The sequence below is a fragment of the Saccostrea cucullata genome, unplaced genomic scaffold (assembly GCF_032062105.1).
Source record: "Saccostrea cucullata isolate Sc308-1 unplaced genomic scaffold, CSIRO_AGI_Scuc_v1 ctg11, whole genome shotgun sequence".
Taxonomy (NCBI): domain Eukaryota; kingdom Metazoa; phylum Mollusca; class Bivalvia; order Ostreida; family Ostreidae; genus Saccostrea; species Saccostrea cuccullata.
The window spans coordinates 451812-473086 of record NW_026933222.1 but is presented as its reverse complement, the minus strand read 5'-3'; the positions used below and the strand labels follow the sequence as shown (position 1 = coordinate 473086).

Here is a 21275-nt window from a genome sequence, read left to right as displayed (position 1 = left end):
ATATGTCTTATTGTTATCTTAAAACATTATTATGAAATGTGAAATCCATGTTATTGAAGTCTTTGATGACTGTTAAATGAAATCCTTTCTGTTTTTTTTTAAATTGCCATATTTTACATTGATTTAATATTTACAACAGCATTACCAGTTCTGTGCTTCCAGCTTTACTAATACTCTGTTTTGTCACTTTTCTCCAGAAATGCTCATTAATATTTGAAGGTGCAATTTTGTGAATGTTGATAAGTGCATTTCTGCAAGAATATACAATGCCAATTAAAATGTTAAAGAATATTTTGTATTTGTATTATATATATATATATATATATATATATATATATATATATATATATATATATATATATATATATATATATGTATTATATATATATTATATTTCTACACATATCCTTCCACATACTGCACATTTATATTTGGTTGTGTTATAACTGTAGACATACTTTTTTCCATGTGGGATTGATTTATACTTTGTAACATATTCCATGTTAGAAATTTGTCACAGTGTATGTAAATTTACTCTTTCAGACAAACATAAAAGGTAAATAGATCCAGGTTTTACCCACAGAATGAACAGAAATTAAAATGATTTTGCAGAATTATGTCCCTTGGAAAAAAGTACCTTTACAGTATTTTAGAACATTCTAAGCAATATTTATTTATTACTTGTACAGTTGTGATGAGTTTTTTTTTTCTGGTTAAGTTTACTGTTAGAGCATTCCTTTTGTTAAAGTTCTCTAAGAAATGTTTTATTTACTTTTGTTTGGTGTTGGTTTCATTGTTTCCACTTTGTTACTTATAGATATTTAGCATGTTTATATATGAATATGTTTCACAACTTTATAGTGAATTAAAAAATTGCAAATTCATTTTCTTAGCTGTCCTCTCTGTATTCAAAGCAAAACTCCAAAAACAACAAGAGGCCCATGGGCCACATCACTCACCTGAGCACTAAGGGTAGGAAAAGGAGAAAATGTAGTCCCATGACCAATCATGGATTTGCTATTTTTTAGAAAATGATTTTTAAAGAATTTTCCTATATATATCTTTAAAAACTTTGGTCGGCCATTTTGGCTCCGCCCTACCCCTGGGGGTCATGATTTGAACAAACTTGAATCTACACTACTTAAGCATGCTTCCATATAAATATGATGAATTATGGCATTGTCATTCTTGAGAAGAAGATGTTTAAAGAATTTTTCTATATATTTCTATGTAAAACTTTTGTCAGCCATTTTGGCCCCGCCCTACCCTGGGGGGTCAGGATTTGAACAAACTTGAATCTACACTACCTGAGCATGCTTCCATATAAATATGATGAATTATGGCTTTGTCATTCTTGAGAAGAAGATTTTAAAAGAATTTTCCTATATATTTCTATGTAAAACTTTGGTCGGCCATTTTGGCCCCACCCTACCCCGGGGGGTCATGATTTGAACAAACTTGAAACTACACTACCTGAGCATGCTTCCATATATATATGATAAATTATGGCTTTGTCATTCTTGAGAAGAAGATTTTTAAAGAATATTCCTATATATATTTCTATGTAAAACTTTGGTCGGCCATGTTGGCCCCGCTCTACCCCCGGGGGTCATGATTTGAACAAACTTGAATCTACAGTTGGGGCTTATACATATAAAGACTGAAAGAAGGAGTATGATAAGGGAGACAACTATATATGTATAGTGGTCAAAGATAACTCCTCCTTTAGAATCATTTTCAGCTTTATCATGTTTATAGGACCATTATATTCTGAACATTGCGCTCACATTAACCATTAAAATGTGGCTCTAAAATTCTCTTCAGTTGGTGTACTTGAAAATCGTTTGAAGAAGAGATGCACTGGTACTGTAGCAGAACATTATGAAATGCTATGTCCATTGTAGCATTGAACTTGGCTCTGAATGCGATACATATGTACATATGGCTCTTACTTTTGTAAATAAAACCAACTACAAATGAACAGGTAAATTTTCTTATATGTATCTTAGGGTAAATCAAAGCCAATACATTTTTTTAGTACATGTACTAGTAGAAACCAGCACAACAGTCTTTTGCCTTGCCTCTTTTTTATAAATATCAGTGATTGTGTATTTCATACATAAATTTCATATGGAATGAAGATTCCAGAGAATTTCTTGTACTTTATATAAGTAACAAAACAAAGAAATTAACATATTTGAACTTTAATGGTAAAAATTTTAGATCAAAAACAATTTGAAAAGTAGAACATCCAACCATGAATTTTTCTTAGTACCGGGGTAAATGATTAAACTGGGGTTCTGATACAAATTTAGTACAACTTTTGAGAAACATCTCTACGATTCAGATCATAATCTTATCAGTATCTTGTTTTACCTGTAATTGGAATGTAACAGATCCTGAAATTATTATTATAAAGTTCCATTAGCACTAAATATACAAATAAAAAAAATTAGTGCATACATCATCCATAAACAGAAATACTTGGTTAATAATTATTAAGTATATTTTTGGTGAATTGTTCTATATTCTACATATCAAGGGTACCTGCCCTCTTTGCACTCATATATACAACTGAGAAAAGATTCACATCAATAAAATAAAAATAATGAAGATTTAAGGGCAATGAGATATTACACTAAAGCAAGAAGGCAATAAACTGACACACATTCGGTAATGGATAATTTCTGCAACTTAAAATAGTCATGATTTGATACCTCAAAAGTACAATTTAAGTCAATTTGCAGTTCTGTTAGGAAGAAAATAATTTATATGTTATTACTTGATTGATCTACAAATATTACCCATTTATATTACAATATATTTCAAAAGATGGATGTAGGAGATAAATTTTCAATCTTTCACACTAGAATCAATATCATACATGTACATGTATTACCTGATAAGTATACAATTATACACTCAATAAACATAATATTGATATTCTCATATTATAATATCTGTGACAAAAAAATACAGTCACCTTCAATACTTAGAAAAACATTTTGGAAAAAAAATTATTGTTCAGATTACTAAATTATTTACTGACTGGACATCAGTCTATTTGATTTTTTCAATAAAAATGATTCACAGTGTCCTGTTTATGAGAGTGGTATATGTACACTTTGGATTGCTGTATATAGTAAGCCCATATTTATAACTGTATTTACTTTACAGTGCTTTATAATACATGTACACTTACAATACAGAAAACTCCAAACAGAAATTCACTTAAAATAAAGCATAAATAACGAAAAAACGTACTTTGTAGATTTCTTAGAAAATATAAATCTACAAGGATGTATATACACAAAATGGCAATCACTAAATGATATCACATTTTGAACCATTATATGGGTTTTAAAATGGTTATTTCTGGTCTTAATTCACCAAGTCTATTATTTTAATCTCCTGTGTCTTGCTGAATTGCTTTAATTTCTATTCCATACTTTTGTTCTGCAGTGCTCCTCAGCCTAAAATAGGATAAAAACAATCATAAAGTATAGACATTAATTTCCATGCAAATCATTATCCAATGTCGTCAGTGATTTGATATCTCTTTAAATAGTGTGAATAAAATATTCGGTAAGACTAAATATCTCATAGCAAACACACTTAAAATCATTGACACTTACAGCAAAGTGATTAGGCTTTAAAATAAACCCAGTACTAGAATTATTACATACCTGACACTTCTTGGCATTTTCCTGGCTGGCACACCAGTAAGATGGCCCAAATGTGCACTCTTTCTCGCCCAGTAGATGTTGTTTATTTTTAAAGTACAACTTGGTGTCTTTATTGGCACTGTTCAGTTTCTTCATCAGATGGTAAATGGGTGACTGTTTCACCTGAGATTTGGAGGCACACAGTTTTATCTCCTACAAAAAAAGTGTAAGGCAAAAGGGAAAGTTAAAGTATTCATCTTTTCAGTACTAGTGTAAGACAAAATGAAGAACCACAAAAAATGTGCCATACCTCACAAATCTTTTTGGGGTCCATGAGTTGAGAAATCAGCTGGGCAATAACAGGTCCATACTGAGCCACCAGTGTGTCACACTGCAATGAAATTTACTACTCAGTATCATAATAACAAGAGGCCCATGGGCCACATTGCTCACCTGAGCACTGTGGCTAGGAAAAAATAGAAATTAGTTTATTATTGAAAAGTTTAATCCAAAAGTAGTCCCATGACCAATCATGGGTTTGCTATTCTCGAGAAGATGATTTTTAAAGAATTCTCCTATATATTTCTATGTAAAACTTTGGTCGGCCATTGTGGCCCAACCCTACCCCCGATGGTCATGATTTGAACAAACTTGAATCTACACTTCCTGAGGATGCTTCCATATAAATATGATCAATTATGGCTTTGTTATTCTTCAGCAGAAGATTTTTAAAGAATTTTCCTATATACATGTATTTCTATGCAAAACTTTGGTCACCCATTGTGGCCCCACCCTACCCCCGGGGGGCCATGACTTGAACAAACTTGAATCTACACTACCTGAGGATGCTTCCATATAAATATGATCAATTATATAGCTTTGCTATTCTTGAGAAGAAGATTTTTAAAGAATTTTCCTATATGTTTCTATGCAAAACTTTGGTCGACCATTATTGCCCCGCCCTACCCCCGGGGGTCATGACTTGAACAAACCTGAATCTACATTACGTGAGGATGTTTCCCCATAAGTTTCATCTTTCCTGGCACAGTGGTTCTTGAGAAGATTTTTAAAGTATACCTCCAAATTTTCATTAATTCCCAATTATCTCCCCTTGAATGAGGGCTTGGCCCTTCATTTGAACAAACTGAATCCCCTTCACCCAAGATGCTTTGTGGCAAGTTTGGTTGAAATTACCCTAGCGGTTCTTGAGAAGAAGTCGAAAATGTGAAAAGTTTACAGACAGACAGCTAGAAAGACGGACGCCAGACAAAATGTGATCAGAAAAGCTCACTTGAGCCTTCGGCTCAGGTGAGCTAAAAGTAAACAAAGTTGGTGGTCATCTTAATCATTCTTATACTGTAATTCTTAAATGATAGCTCTTGCTCAAGATTTAGCTTATGCTTTGTGCTTGCACATTAACTTGCATGTACAAAGAGTGCCCTAAAAGTTCATATAAGGTACAAAAGATACCTCCCCTCCTTAAAAAATATACAAGTTATTAAATACATTCCATTTAAATCTTTTTACTAGAATAATAAATTTAATCATAAGGAACAGAACATCACAGATATGTGTTTACCTCCTCTTTGAATGTGGTGGGTAGGAAGTTACAGACTTGATCTAACAGGGCCTCCACGGCAGCTACTGTCTTGTTCTCCTTCAGGGCTTCATCCAAGTAATTCAAAATCATCTCACATACTTCACATTTCTCATCTCCCAGCTTTACACCAGAAACTGAAAACAAAAATAAAAGATTATAATTTCCATCACTGATTAATGAGACATGAGTAAAATCCAAATATATGTATGATGCAAATCATTTTAGTACTTTAAGTATAAAATGGCCCTGTAGATATTCCAATTGATTGATTAACACTTGATGTTCCATTTGAAGCATTAAAGTAAAATAGAAACTTAGTGCTCTCATTTCCTATTAAAGATTTTCTCCTAAGAGTCCAGGTCTTGGAGAACTGGCTTTTTGAGAATGCAATGTACTTGAATTTTAAGGTCAATAGGTATATTTGAGTACTTTCAATGAAGAACAATATGAGCACACTCTCTGATCTAAAAAAATAAAACGTGTCTTGTAATCCTCAGAAACAGTTCTTTCATTTACTAGTTGCATATTTTAGATCAGAGGTTGTGCTCTATATATCAATTATCGAGAAATTGCTTTAAAAAGTGGCCGTTTTTGTAGTCTTTTTCAGAATATGAGGTAATTGACGCATTTTGTGACATCATAATGCATTGACTTGCCAGAAAATAACGTCATTTTTGATAGATACACAATCACAAAAGATCTAAGTGTTTTTCAATGCATTGTTAACAAAAACTAAGCAGTTTCAATTTTTCAGAAATTCACATGGCCAAAAAAAGGCAAAGGTGAACCTTGTTCTTTTCCTGGAGTTTAATTTTCGTTCTTTTCAAGGTATGAAGAGGCCAAGGAATTCATGTCCACCATGAAATGTGAAATGTTACATACATAACTACTCAACAATTCTTCATCCACAGAAAATATGTGATGTTTACAGTCTTTTAATATTTGAAAACTTTGTTCTGTATTAAATACACTAATCTTCTTGTCCATCATGAAAACAGATATTTTATATGATAACACTTAAATTTTACCTTTCATTTACACCTCTTGTGTACTGAATCAGTTTGAATTACCTCTGTTGCTCAGCTTTTTTCTCATAGAATACTCATAAAACATAAAATAACATTTACTTTAACTTTACCTTGCCCTGGGATGGGAAGGAACTGTATGGAATCAATAAGTGCCTTCTTCAGGTCACTTGAGCAGAGTTTCAGAGCTGTGCAGACCATCTTTGGATCTCCCTCTTGTATGATTAAGTTAATGACAAGGTCTGCATACTGGTTAACAAAGTCAGTGCACTCCTGACTAATGGTGGAGGGAAGTTTAGAGCACACCATCTTAAGAGCATTCTCAATGGCTTCTCTGCTGCGGTTCTGTTGAAGAATGTTGTCTACTTCTCTCATAACAAATTCACAGAGAATGCATTCTGGTGATGCCCCAACACTTGATGCTAAAAAAAATACATATATCACATCGTAACTATAGCAAAAACTAATACAAAGTCGATACTTCTAAAGGAGCATAAAACTTCTAAAAAATCCAAATCAGACAAAATAATCAAGAATGCAATTATTTAAAATTGTACTGCCTTTAATACTGCATACTGGTTTAATTTTGCCTTTTCACAATTGTAAATGATTTGTCCCATTTTAAATTCCCCTAATCAAAGTTCTGCTCAAGAAATTGTACTGTATTTTATTATTTTGCCCCATTCTTTTTTAAATTCACCAATTTGTGAATGGGGCAAAGATGCAAAAATAAAACAAGGGTGACAACTTCACTGTATGCAGTATCAAATTTTCAGGTAAAGATATTGCATGTTTAGTCCTTACCCAGGTGCTGCTTTGTTTTTAAATCACCGGCTTGGCACAGCTTCAGTTCCGTGCAGACAGTCTTTGGATCCCCCTCTTGGATAAGAAGATCAATCACAAGGTCTGCATACTGGTTCACAAAGTCAGAGCATTCCTTACTGATGGTGGAGGGGAGTTTAGAGCACACGGTCTGTAGGGCATTCTCAATGGCTTGTCTGCTGCGGTTCTCTTTCAAAATGTCATCCACTTCTGACATAACATATTCACATATAACACACTCCACTGAGGCTGTACTGGCAAGGTGCAACAGACCTGGAATTTAATATGAAACAGGATATGGTTATTAAGGTTTCTAAATAATAAAACAGGTAATCCAAAAATGTAGCTATTAAATTTATACCTTATGAATAAAGATATGTACGAAAAAATAGAAATAAAATAATATTTAGCATAAATTGATTAAATATGATCAATTATGGCTTTGTTATTCTTGAGAAGAAGATATTTAGAGAATTTTCCTATCTTTTTCTATGTAAAACTCTGGTCGGCCATTGTGGCCCCGCCCTACCCCCGGGGGTCATGATTTGAACAAACTTGAATCTACACTACCTGAGGATGTTTCCCCATAAGTATCATCTTTCCTGGCACACTGGTTCTTGAGAAGATTTTTAAAGCATACCACCAAATTTTCATTAATTCCCAATTATCTCCCCTTGAATGAGGGCTTGGCCCTTCATTTGAACAAACTTGAATCCCCTTCATCCAAAGAAGCTTTGTGGCAAGTTTGGTTGAAATTAGCCTAGCGGTTCTTGAGAAGAAGTCGAAAATGTGAAAAGTTTACAGACAGACAGACAGACAGATGGACAAACAGACGGACACCAGACAAAATGTGATCAGAAAAGCTCATTTGAGCCTTCGGCTCAGGTGAGCTAACAAGGGTGACAACTTCACTGTATGCAGTACCAAATTTTCAGGTATAGATATTGCATGTTTAGTCCTTACCTAGGTGCTGCTTTGTTTTTAAATCACCGGCTTGGCACAGCTTCAGTTCTGTGCAGACAGTTTTTGGATCCCCCTCTTGGATGAGAAGATTGATCACAAGGTCTGCATACTGGTTCACAAAGTCAGAGCATTCCTTACTGATGGTGGAGGGGAGTTTAGAGCACACAGTCTGTAGGGCATTCTCAATGGCCTGTCTGCTGCGGTTCTCTTTCAAAATATCATCCACCTCTGACATCACATATTCACATATAACACACTCCACTGAGGCTGTACTGTCAAGGTGTAAAAGACCTGGAACTTAAAAAGAAACAGGACACCTCTGAATAAGTTAATGAATCTTCCTAATTAAATAGGTAATTGAAAATGTAGCTATTAAATTTATATATAAATAAGATAAGTCCAAATGAAAAATCAAAATAAAATTATATTTAGCATGATTTGATAAAATGAAGAGTAAAAATTTGCAGTGCCAGATTAAAAGCAGAACAGAAATATTTTCCCACCATTCTTTTTTGTTGAGATCAGTTTGACATGGTGTAGTTCTTGTTTGGCTTGCTTCTTGGCAGCAGTGCACAGGCCCAGAGTGGTGCAGACTTCCTTAGGAGGCATCTTGACCAACAAGTCAACCAAAATTTCTGTGTACTGCATGACAAAGCTGGTGCATTCTTTAGTTAACTCAGCGGAGGACAGACGATTACACACAGACTTAAGGGCCACCTCGATCTCCTCTTTGACCTGACTTCCCTGAAGCATGGTGTCTACCTCCTTCATAACCATTTCACACAACACACACTCGGTTGTGGAATGGAGAGGTTGTTCCAATTTTTTAATGTCTGTAATTAAAAAGAAAACACACCTCATTCTACCCTTGTGAATGGAAAATCCACGTTTATGGTTACATCATTCCCAAATGCCTTTAAATGGCCAAAGTATTGCTCTTTCAAATACCAGAGCCTATGTCTTGGTTTTTATTTTATACAAAACAAATACAAATTATGAATGAACTTGTCTATATGATTCTGTTCCTTTTAAGCGTTCTTAAATATACTGCAATGTAAGAATGAGAATCTTGCCTAGTTTCTTGGACTCAGATGTACACAATTTGAGAAGTGTGCAGACTCTAAGGGGATCTAACTCTTGTCCAATGATATCCAGAATAGCTGGAGCATACTGCTTCACGAAGTCTTTACATTCATCTTTGAACTGGGCTGGCAAACGGTCACATACAGCAGCAAGGGCTTGTTCTATCTCTTGCTGTAAAGAAATATACAAAAACATGTTACTGTCCAACAGATAATGAACACAAATCATATTGAAAGGATTTTCTTTGTCCTTAATATGTGATTTTAAAAAGTAAAAACTTTAATTATCAAACATACTGTAGTTGAATTTTTGGTAATCATTGAATCCAGCTCATTGATTGCCATCTGGCACAAATCACACAACTCTCCAGCTTTTGGTTTTGCCTGTATCTCCACCTTTGGTTTCATCTGTACCCCTGGTAAGATTGGTTTGGCAGCAACATATGATGCAGACTTACAGAATCCCAGCATGGTACAGACTGAGGCAGGGTCCTATGTAAGAAAATTGATGTGTTTAAAGCTTCATGCCAAATACAGTGTATAGAGTAGGAAGTTTATGTTTCTTAAAAAAAAAATGTTTACTGTTAATTGCTTTTGATTCATGAGAATGTTATTTTCACATACTTATGCAAAACAGTGTGCTTACGAAAATTTCATTCCATTTCAAAACATCTTATAATCTTATAGAGCAATAACCACTAATTGTGAAAATTTTATCTAGCTAATAAAGAGTTATGACTATCTTGCTAAAATAAGGTGTCATTAAAATTTAGTGATCTACTGTAACTTACCAGTTCACTGGCAATCAGCTCAAAGAGAATACCTCCATACTCATCCACTGCTGTCTTACACTGTGAAAGAGAAACAGAAACAAACTAACAAAAATAATCAACAAGTAATTCATTATAATACTTTTACATGTTCTGTCAAATATTTAGGACTTTGAGTAATTCAATACAAAATGTTGACCAATAAACATCCATGGCAAGAACAAATAGTTTTTTCATTCAAGTGCTCTGTTAAAGCAACTACTGTTTCCATAATGTAACTTTTAAAAAGAAAACATATACTGGTGTATACATACCTGATCTGCCAAAGCTCCAAGTTTCTCACATAATTCTGTCTTGATAAAATTTTTAACCTTCTCCTGTAAAAAGAAACATAGGTAATCAGAGATTACAGAGCTCACCTCAACGAATGTTGTCTTTAAGTAAGGCAAAGTCACACAATAACCCAACAAAAAGTGTACATTCAAAATTTATGTAATTTTGATCTGATACTTTGGAATAGACCTATATAAAAACTTCAAACTAGTTCTTTGTTACAAAAATGTGATTAAAATCCAGCATCTGTAGCAAGTTGTGAGTTTTCATCCCTTGATGCATCATTTGGGCAAGTTTGGTTTATATAAGCCTTATAGTTTCTTGGTAATAGAACTGCACCCATAACTTTTACCTGGTACATTATCTGAAAGATGTATGTTGAATTCAGCATCTAGAGCGAATCCATTAGTGTGCATCATAAGATGTATCATCCATGCAAGTTTGAACAACATAGGGCTAATAGTTACTAAGAAATGAAACTTGCATGAAAATTTAACCTCTTCACTCATCCAAAAAAATGTAAGTCAGATTCAGCATCCGAAGCAAGCCTGGTAGAATGCAACCTTAGATGTATCGTCCATGCAAGTTTGGTCATTATAGGGCTCATAGTATCTTGGAAATGAAACCTGCACCAAAAACTTTAACCTAATCACTCAGCTGGAAATTGTAGGTCACATTCAGCATCCAAAGCAGGCCTGGTAATACGCATCCTTAGATGTATCATCCATGCAAGTTTGGTCAACATAGGGCTTATAGTTACTTGGAGATGAAACCTGCACCAAAAACATTGACTTGTTCACTCAACCGGAAAATGTAGGTCACATTCAGCATCCGAAGCACATCTAGTAGTATGCATCCTAAGATGTACCATCCATGCAAGTTTGGTCATTATAGGGCTCATAGTATCTTGGAAATGAAACCTGCACCAAAAACATTAACCTGTTCACTCAACCAGAAAATATAGGTTAGATTCAGCATCCGAAGCAAGCCTGGTAATGTGCATTCTTAGATGTATCATACATGCAAGTTTGGTCAACATAGGGCTTATAGTTACTTGGAGATAAGACCTGCACCAAAAACATTAACCTGTTCACTCAACTGGAAAATGTAGGTCAGAGTCAGCATCCGAAGCAAGTCTGGTAGTGTACATCTTTAGATGTATCATCCATGCAAGTTTGGTCCAAGCAGGGCTTATAGTTACTTGGAGATAAGACCTGCAACAAAAACATTTACCTGTTCACTCAACCGGAAAATGTAGGTCAGATTCAGCATCCGAAGCAAGTCTGGTAGAATACAACCTTAGATGTATCGTCCATGCAAGTTTGGTCATTATAGGGCTCATAGTATCATGGAAATGAAACCTGCACCAAAAACTTTAACCTAATCACTCAGCTGGAAAATGTAGGTCACATTCAGCATCCAAAGCAGGCCTGGTAATACGCATCCTTAGATGTATCATCCATGCAAGTTTGGTCAACATAGGGCTTATAGTTACTTGGAGATGAAACCTGCACCAAAAACATTGACTTGTTCACTCAACCGGAAAATGTAGGTCACATTCAGCATCCGAAGCACATCTAGTAGTATGCATCCTAAGATATACCATCCATGCAAGTTTGGTCATTACAGGGCTCATAGTATCTTGGAAATGAAACCTGCACCAAAAACATTAACCTGTTCACTCAACCAGAAAATATAGATCAGATTCAGCATCCGAAGCAAGCCTGGTAATGTGCATTCTTAGATGTATCATACATGCAAGTTTGGTCAACATAGGTCTTATAGTTACTTGGAGATGAGACCTGCACCAAAAACATTAACCTGTTCACTCAACTGGAAAATGTAGGTCACATTCAGCATCCAAAGCAAGTCTGGTAGTGTATATCTTTAGATGTATCATCCATGCAAGTTTGGTCCAAGCAGGGCTTATAGTTACTTGGAGATAAGACCTGCAACAAAAACATTTACCTGTTCACTCAACTGGAAAATGTAGGTCAGATTCAGCATCCGAAGCAAGTCTGGTAGTGTACATCCTTATATGTATCATCTGTGCAAGTTTGGTCAACATAGGGCTTATACATGTAGTTACTCGAAAATGAGACCTACACCCAAAACTGCACCAAAAATGTTAACCTGCTCCAAAAACATTAACCTGGTCATTCCTTTGCTGAAACTGCAGCATCTGAAACTTTGACTTGTACAATGAAACACATTAGAAACATCTTCCATGCATGTCTAATCAATATAGGACATAGAAGTACTTAAAAAGAAAACTGCTCCAAAAAACTTAACCTTAACCCAGAACGCCAACGCCGAGGGTATTACATAAGCTCCCCTAACTTCGTTGAGGTGAGCTAAAAATGCAAGTACATGTACAGTACTTACTAGCACATCAAAATTTCCTTAAAAAATGTCAGTTAATGAACACCATTTTTAAATCCAAGTGTTTATTTCCCTACTATATTTCAATACAAGGATTCAATACCCTGACCTGCTTTATGATTTATCACTGACATAGTTTCAATGTTACCTGGTTAGCGGGGTCACGGTCCATATCCCTGACCTTTGTCATGACCTCCTTACACATGTCACATTCTTCAGTCCCACCAATCTTACCCTACAAGTATTCAGAAATTCATTAACAAGGGGAAAAAAATTACCTGATTTAGTTTATCTTTCAGCACATTCTGGATTTCCATAAAAACTGTGTGACACATGTCACACTTTTCATCTTTGTTTCTCATATAAACCTATAAAGCATTGTAGAAATTAAATTTTTTTACAAATTGATTTTAACTACAAATTGTTAAAATATGTTACAAATAATATTTCCTACATTGATTCTCTTCAAACATAAATCCAGAGTTCAGACAGGTCTACAAGAAAAATATTTTTGATTTACAACATCATACCTTGTTAATTTTCTTCAGTTCTGTCCTAAATTGAATTCTTGAGACCAGTGCCTTATAAATGTTGGTTCCTTGGCAGAAACCAAGCATGTTACAAAGGACCTGAGGCTCCTAAATAAGAAAAAAAAAGAAAAGATCATAACATAGTCCACTTTCACAAAGACAACAGAATTACCAAACTATTAACCAGCATGTTGAGGCAACATGTTGCAGTGTCAGAGTCACTTTGAGTGTTGCAGTGTCAAGGTGTCTTTGGGTGATGCTGTGTCAAGGTCACTTTGAGTGTTGCAGTGTCAAGGACACTTTGAGTGTTGCAGTGTAAAGGTCTCTTTAAGTGATGCTATAAATGTCAAGATTACTATGAAACTTGAATCACTTGATAGGAAAAGAACTTAAGGTTCTTTCTGATTTATTTAGAAAAAATATCAACTTTAGGCCATGCAAAGTTAATTACTTGGTTCTCAGGCCTTTTTTTTATAAGAAATATATATTTAAATTTTTTTTTCAGATTGTTGATGAGGCAGCTTTTTCCATTGTACAAAACCTCAAAAAATGATGAGGGAGGTGATTTAGTGTTTATATTTTATTGATTTAGCAATAAAAAGGGTCAATGAGGCACCCTTGGAAGAGATGAGGGAGGACCTGAGAACCAAGAAATTAATTTTTTTTTGCCTTAAAATAATCAGAATGACTACTTCTTAGATTTACGTACCACCTCTCCACCAAGCACCTGCAAAAGTTCTGGGACGAGCTCATCAACAACAAAATCACACTGTAAATATAAAATAATTACTGAATCATATAGGTAATCAATAACGTGTAAAATATTTCTACAGATTGCTGGGGGAAAAACAGTCTAATATCCTTTTGAAATTCTTAAGCTTTTTACATCATTTAGGGCCAATGAGATTAAAAGATGCATAAATTTTATCAAAATCATAAACTTAAAAGAAAACAAATTAGAGAATATATGTATGGTATGAAATAACTTGAATATAGATACAATTTGGATATACAGATGATATTTTGTATGACATTTTGCTTTAAATCACTGAATTTTGTTACATAAACAGAATATTAAAACCCAGTTGATATGGGCAAGCATGTAAGCATTCCTTACCAGACCCTCTGAAGAAGACAGCTGTGTACACACTACATTCTTTAACATATCTTTTATCTGCTCCTATAATTAAACATAAAGACTTACATGTACAGAAACTACTTCAAAATATGCTATAGCAGTTTGAATATACACGTAATTAAATTTTTGTTGTTGTTGATGATTAAGAGCAATTCTCTGTAATGACTTGAAATTTATATAGGAGCTGTGGCACGCATAGTCTCAGAATTTCTCCAAACTCTCTATGATAAAAGTCATTGATACCCTAAACTGAAATCAGGCAAAAATTGGTTGCTATGTTTTATAGTTACCATTGAATGCAACCTGTATAAAAGTTCAAGAAAAATCATTTTTTAACATGTTTGTAAAACAATAGTTAACATTTGCTGTAAAGCAAACTATTTATGGCGATAACTGTTTCCAAAATTTGAAGGTCAGATGTCTCAAATGCATGATAAACATGTTTGGTAAATCAACTATTACATACGTTATATAGTAACAAACAATTCAAAAGTAAAAAAAAATTTCATTGAATTTTATAAAGTCAATGGCTATCGTAAAAATAAAAAGCAATTATAGGATAAAATGTGACATAAAGTGAAAGAGGTTGAAACATATTCCAAGAACAAAATTAATATTTCATTTTGGTTGGCAATGGTTGCCAAGGTTTTTATATCACAGAGAGCCTTAAAGTAAATTCTGTATGTTGTGTGTGTTCCTTGTCTTGTTGAAAAAGCACATTTCCTGTAAAATGATCAATTTTTAAAGATGTTGGTGTGCTTTATAGTTTTCCACTTTGAAAAAATTCAGATTTGATTCTTTAACTAGAGCGTTGCTATTTTGAAATAAGCAGAAAATATATGCTTAAAAACCTTAAAAATATTTTCTTTCCTTGGACTTTAACAAAATGTAGAATTCCCAAAACTATTATGATTGATATTTATTAACAGCTTACCTGACTTTTAATTTTGACTGTCATCACACATCTCTAAGTGGATGCAATAAGTTGGCACACAGGGTTTAATATTGATATAAAGTTCACAAAATCGAACATTTTCCCTTCTTGGTTTTTATAGCAACAATGTTGCTTTCTTCATCAAATTTTATCAATATATGATATTCAACTTTAGTTCTAACAGATAAGTTCTATACAAGCTGAGTCCTTTAATTTGTTACTTGATTAAATTTCAATTTAATTCTTAATGCAGCGAAAAATAATTCACCTTCAAGCACTGGTACTTTGTTTCCATGGTAACACTGCAAGTAATAATTATACCCACTTTTTCTTGTGGTTTTGGTGTTGCAAGGTCCTAAGGATGCATATTTTATCTTGAATTTTCATGTTTTTCCTCAACAGTTAAAAGAATTAACCCAATCTTAGAGAATATATGTAGTTTTGCATGGTTACACTGTGTTACCATGGCAACCATAAAAGTTATTATAGAATAATATTGCTTATACCTATATACTTTCAAACATTTTCATTGTTTTTAAACTTTAAAACGTTGATTGAGTTTGAGCATATAACACCTACCATTAGTGGATACGGTGTGTTTTTCAGCATATTTCAGCATTTTAAATGTAATCCAAATGTACCTTTTACCACTTACATTGTACAATATATTCTAAACAGTTTCTTTACAGTATAAGTGATATCAAGGTGTCATGTTTTTATTTTATTGATTTAGAATAAAAAGGTTTGTTTCCTTTTTCTAGAACCAAGAAATTTTTTTTTTGCCTAAGCCACAGTCAAGATTTAAAGTGGTACACACTACATTTTTCAAACTTTTCCGGCTGTTGCCATAGCAAACATAACACATAGCAACGAAATTTTGTTTGATATTTGTTTGAATATACACATGGGTGAAGTTAAATTTTTTTTGTTGTTGATGATAAAATAACAAGATTAGGTTCACTTACAACTGTAGCATTGTCAGATATCATCTGTTTGATGTCACCAAAAAAGGCCACACAATCCTTACAGATCTTTGTTGTGTTACCAGGCATCTCAGGGACTTTTGGGGGAAGCTGAAAACATAAAACCACATTGTATTTAAAATTCTCTTTGAATATAGTATGGGCTTTATTTTTACCCTATTTCCCCGACTTTCAAAGCAAGCAAGAAACGTTCATAATTTTCCTTTAAAAAAAAATAATGACAGGCTTAATGTCCATCAACCAGGGAGTAAACTGTGAAATGTGTAGTGTAGGAAATAAAGGGGTAGTGTTACTGTAAAAGAGTGGCCAGAGTATATATTGTAATGTTTTTTCACTTCTGTATATGGACACAGTGTTAGTCTTTGACTCAAGAGAACATATTTATAAAATATTTAAGTTTTTGTAATGGTATTCTGTTTCTACCTCATGGGTTCTGTCTTCAAAACCTTTGCACTGCTTGACAGCGGCACACAGCTGACCATCAGACTGGAAGTAAATAACAAAGCAATAATTAAATTGTTTCCTCATTAAACAAATGAACTAGACATTACTTCCCTATCCATGTCTAAATATAAACACAGCTGATCAAAAATTGTGGACTTTTGTTTTAATTCAAACTAAGCATTACCAGTAAATATATACAAGGAAATATTTCTTGCATAACATTATTGACCTTTGAATTATTGATAATCAAATGAAAGAAGTAAACAAGTTTTCAGTCATTTGGGAATTTCTAAATAAATGCAAAAATCATGTGATTTATTTCCTTTTACCCATACTAATGTTTTCTGACCACAGATAAAAAAAACTATTTTTTTTCAATCCAGGAACCTGCACTATGAGCCTGAAGTTTGACAAGTATCTTACAATCTACGGTAGTATTCGTCTACTAGTACATGTACCTAGTATGTTATTTGTAAACTGATGAAGCTTTAGGATGATTCAATTACAAGGTCACCTAAACTGACAAAAGCAGTCTCTTTTGTTTAATTTTATGGGGGAAAAGCTTTGATCTGAATTCAATAAGTAACACACCCTGATATCTGATGATTTTGGGTTTTTTTTGCATTGTCAATCCATGTTATTGTAATTTACAGCAATTATAGGTCACCACCCCATGTCATTGAGTGATAAATGCATATTACTGTAATTCACAAGTAATTATAGAACCATATCATGTGACAAGCAATGGGATCTTTTACACATAAAATTCAGGAAGTGATTGTATATGTTTGTGTGAACTACCTGATTTTTTTTTTTATCAGCAACAATGAATATTATTATACTTTCATGTTAAATTTTTTTTTAGATCAGGTAACAATAAATACTAGCCTTAGCAACACACGTGACAACGGGTAACACAAATGCCACATGCGTGGAAATTATGTTTTTCACTTACAATCTTACTCTCCAAAAGTTTGATAAGCTTACTTGAAAACAACAAACGACAGACGATACATGCTTGCGAGTGAAGAAACATGAGGCAAGGAAAATTTATATGATAAATGACTCGCACAAACAAACAATAAGGAATTAGTAAAAAATATATACATGAACGTAAAGACGATCGACGGTTTTTTTTTTTTTGCACGTCCTAAATAATCCTTTCAGTATAATAAAATTGTTATGAGGGTAACATGTTTAATTGACACCCCTCGGAAAACATGTAACCTCCGCTGAAAACTAATAGTTACTGAACAGTTTATATACTAGTCTCTTGTCAAAACAATTCTAGTTTTTCACTTACAATCTTACTCTCCAAAAGTTTGATCAACATCTTTGAGTCAGAGGCAAGGAAACTGCACTGGAAAATAAGAAATATAAAATTGTTTTAAACAGAACTAAAAGCTGCAGTTTTTCCCTTATAAATCAAACAAAAAGACATGGAAAAAAATTCTAAACCTTACTTCTTTCTTCAGGTTTTCATCTGGCATGAACTGACAGGCCATGGTGAAGAAATCAACTATCTTCTAGAAATGAAAATAATATGATATATCAATACTCACAAAATTCAAACTAAATTAAAATAAATTTGCATAATTTTTGCATTTGTTTTTTTTTTTTATTTTTAGCCATTACTGGTATGTAAAATTTGAAAACCATACTTACTTCTGTACTTTTATTTTTCAGCATTTTCCTTGTCTCCTTGACAACCATTTTGCAAAGGCTACAGCTTGTTGACTATAAGTAAAAGTTCATTGAAAAATTTAAGTTTGAATATCATTGAAATTTTTTTAACTTTCAGAAAAGGACCTATTATCTAAATTGTACATTTCTATTATTTCAACAAACAGTCCTAAAAAGCAGGGCAAATTGATAATTAATCACTTTTTTAACATGTTTAAAAAATAAAATTTCAAATATTAAAATTTATTGATTTAAATTTAATTGAACTACAACGAAAACCTTTCAACTCTGTTTTTTTTAAAAACATAAACACTTGTGTAAGCATTGATTTCCAATATTGTCTCCACTGTAAAACATGAGATACAGAATTGTCATGTATTATTTATTACAACTGTAAGTAGCTAGACAACCTGGGGATCCTCAGCTATGGTCTGTTTGCTCCACACTGTATCCAGGCAGTGCTGCACTGCACCACAGGCTTTGGCATTTTTTGCATGACTGCACCAATAGGATGGGCCCCATGAACATTCATTCTTTCCTACCAGAGGAGTGCTGGCAGCTGAAAAATAAACAGAGTTTATAAAATAGCCTTCAGACTAAGTTTTGCCCTAAAATATGTATACAAGTATTTTATTTTGTGTGTCTGGAATTCATTTTCATTTCTATTTGACCTAAGAAAAAAATTTTTCCCAAAAATACAGGTTTGTAAAAAATAGTGCAAAATCTGTTTCTTAAGATATATTATGAACATATAATGATATAGTATTAGTAAACTCAAGATAAATATTTCCTGAAATACGGTTCTACTGAAAACTGTAATATTATGAAGAGAAACTGATTACAATATGTGATTTGTCATGTCCTTAACTGTAACCATTAATCTTTACCATCCTCTGTAATTTTGAACAAATTCTTTATAAGGTAACTTGATATTTTGCTATGAAACTTGTTAGAGCAGCAATACTTCAATAAAGTTATATTTGGGGAAAATTATATATTCATGAGGAATGTATCCACTGATCTTAAACATCAAGCCATTAAGAGGATCAGTGTTCACATGAGGCTCTTATACAACCTAATTATAATCTAAACTGCAAATATGATGTGACGCAAACAATTCAACATTAAAACTTGTGAAACCTATAAACATATCCAAAGTACAGGTTATTGCATTCTACAGTGATCAGTACATGGGACTGAGATACATTTCTGAATCATAGTTTTAGCTTTTCGGGAAGTTGCTGAAGTAGACAGTATGTCATGCACATATTAGTTCCTATTGGCCAATTTCACGTACATTAACCCTGGTTGTTGTTATGATATACATCATAAATTTGATACTGTCAATAAGCCCTTATACAGTAACTATGGTACTACTCTTCTGCAGGTCAATTAAATTAATATTAATGTATGGCAAAGTGTCTGTTGATAGACATTTAAATGATGATTTCTTAACATTTGCTTTTAATGTCACCAAATATATCATTTTGCCTTGCAAAAGAGTAGAACAACGCTTCTTGTGAAAGGGTCTACTTATGTAACACTTCATTATAAAGGACTGATCTCAACTTTCACACAGTGACCTCAAATCCAGAACGAAAGAATTGCCTCCTTAGTTACTCTACACATGACTCTTAGAGCATGTAGAGCTGATAACCACAGTGCCAAAAAGGTGGTTAAGAAAAATATTCAAGTTATTAACTTAATTAATAAGCAAAGCACAATGATTGATACATTTCAAACTTTTGAACATTCAGTTAATTGTACATTAGTCTATATTTAGTTAAAATGTTAGTATCAAACATCTATCCAGCATATTAAAAATGCTTATGTCAGGTTGGGACTAATCGCCCAAATGGAATATAATAGTCCGTTTAGGATATAATATCCCAAATGGGCTATAAATTTACAGTGCAAAAATTGAAAAATTTTATTTTGGCTAAAAATATCATAAATCTGCATCAGGACACTTAAAAAGGAATAACTTTTGGTTGACAAGTTTTCCTGTATGTCATTTGATTAGGAGATCGATCCCTCAGAAGTTCCTTAACTTCTTGGGGATCAATCTAACTAACGGTAGGATTGCAGAAAAACTTGCTTACCAAAGGTTATTCCTTAATTTCTAAGTGTTTTGATGCGGATTTATGATATTTAATGCCAAAATAAAAAATTTCAATTTTTGCACTGTAAATTTATAGCCCATTTGGGATATTTCCCAATATATATCCCATTTGGGCGATTTCAATGTGTGTTAAAACTTATAATTTTCCAGTCAGCTGAGATCAATCAAGAATTTTAAAATAAAATTTTAGGTAATCATTTTCAAACTGCTCCGTCTTCCTAAATCATTTGTTTATACATTGTAATTCTGGTAACCAATACCTTGATCAAATGTAACTTACAAAAACCAGAACTATTATAACGTTGCGCATGATTGTTCAATTTTCATTTTCAAAGATTACACAATATCGTTATGTTGCACTTTCTTCACGCGAACTATCCCCTTATTATGTGAAATTTCTATTTTTTATAAAGTAAAAATGTGTCAATAATCCACTTAAATACATACCTAGACCGACAAGAAAAATTAAAAGCAAAAGCATCCTCATTGTCACTATCTTGTTGACAAAACTGTTATCATGTGATCTGAATCATGTGTTAGTCAGCAGTAAATGAAACTTGTCTTCTGATTGGACAATTTTGTATCCACACAGAAATTGCGCGCTAAAATTTAAAATGCCTGTTGTCTAACTTCGACCACTGGTTAATTGATATACAAAGATTCTTATTCAAATGAAGTTCATATTTTGAAAGCATGACGTTTTCCTCTTCTGTCCATATAAATTCACATGTTGCATTAGAAAGACTTATAATGTATAGAAGGGATTCCTTATTGTGGCCCGCGCCCCACCCCCGGGGGT

The 21275-nt window shown here is 33.3% G+C and overlaps 1 protein-coding gene across 2 annotated transcripts; it reads right to left on the bottom strand.

Annotated features, from left to right (window-relative positions):
- Positions 1-2188: 2188 nt before the first annotated feature.
- On the bottom strand, positions 2189-21031 carry LOC134237718 (prosaposin-like). 2 transcript variants are annotated; one of them, XM_062719864.1, is made up of 22 exons: positions 20924-21031; positions 18765-18913; positions 18337-18408; positions 18135-18197; positions 17975-18031; positions 16651-16713; positions 16210-16317; positions 14290-14352; positions 13882-13941; positions 13173-13280; positions 12791-12877; positions 10242-10304; positions 9949-10008; positions 9455-9649; positions 9149-9329; positions 8579-8908; positions 8076-8366; positions 6404-6712; positions 5245-5399; positions 3976-4056; positions 3687-3878; positions 2189-3473 (listed from the first exon to the last, which is right to left on the bottom strand). In XM_062719864.1, the coding sequence occupies exons 1-22, from the start codon at positions 20961-20963 to the stop codon at positions 3432-3434; spliced, it is 2769 nt and encodes a 922-aa protein (XP_062575848.1). In that variant the 5' UTR covers positions 20964-21031; the 3' UTR covers positions 2189-3431. The 2 variants fall into 2 exon arrangements, with proteins under 2 accessions (XP_062575848.1, XP_062575849.1); XM_062719865.1 differs by lacking the exon at positions 8076-8366 and adding an exon at positions 7095-7385.
- Positions 21032-21275: the final 244 nt, after the last annotated feature.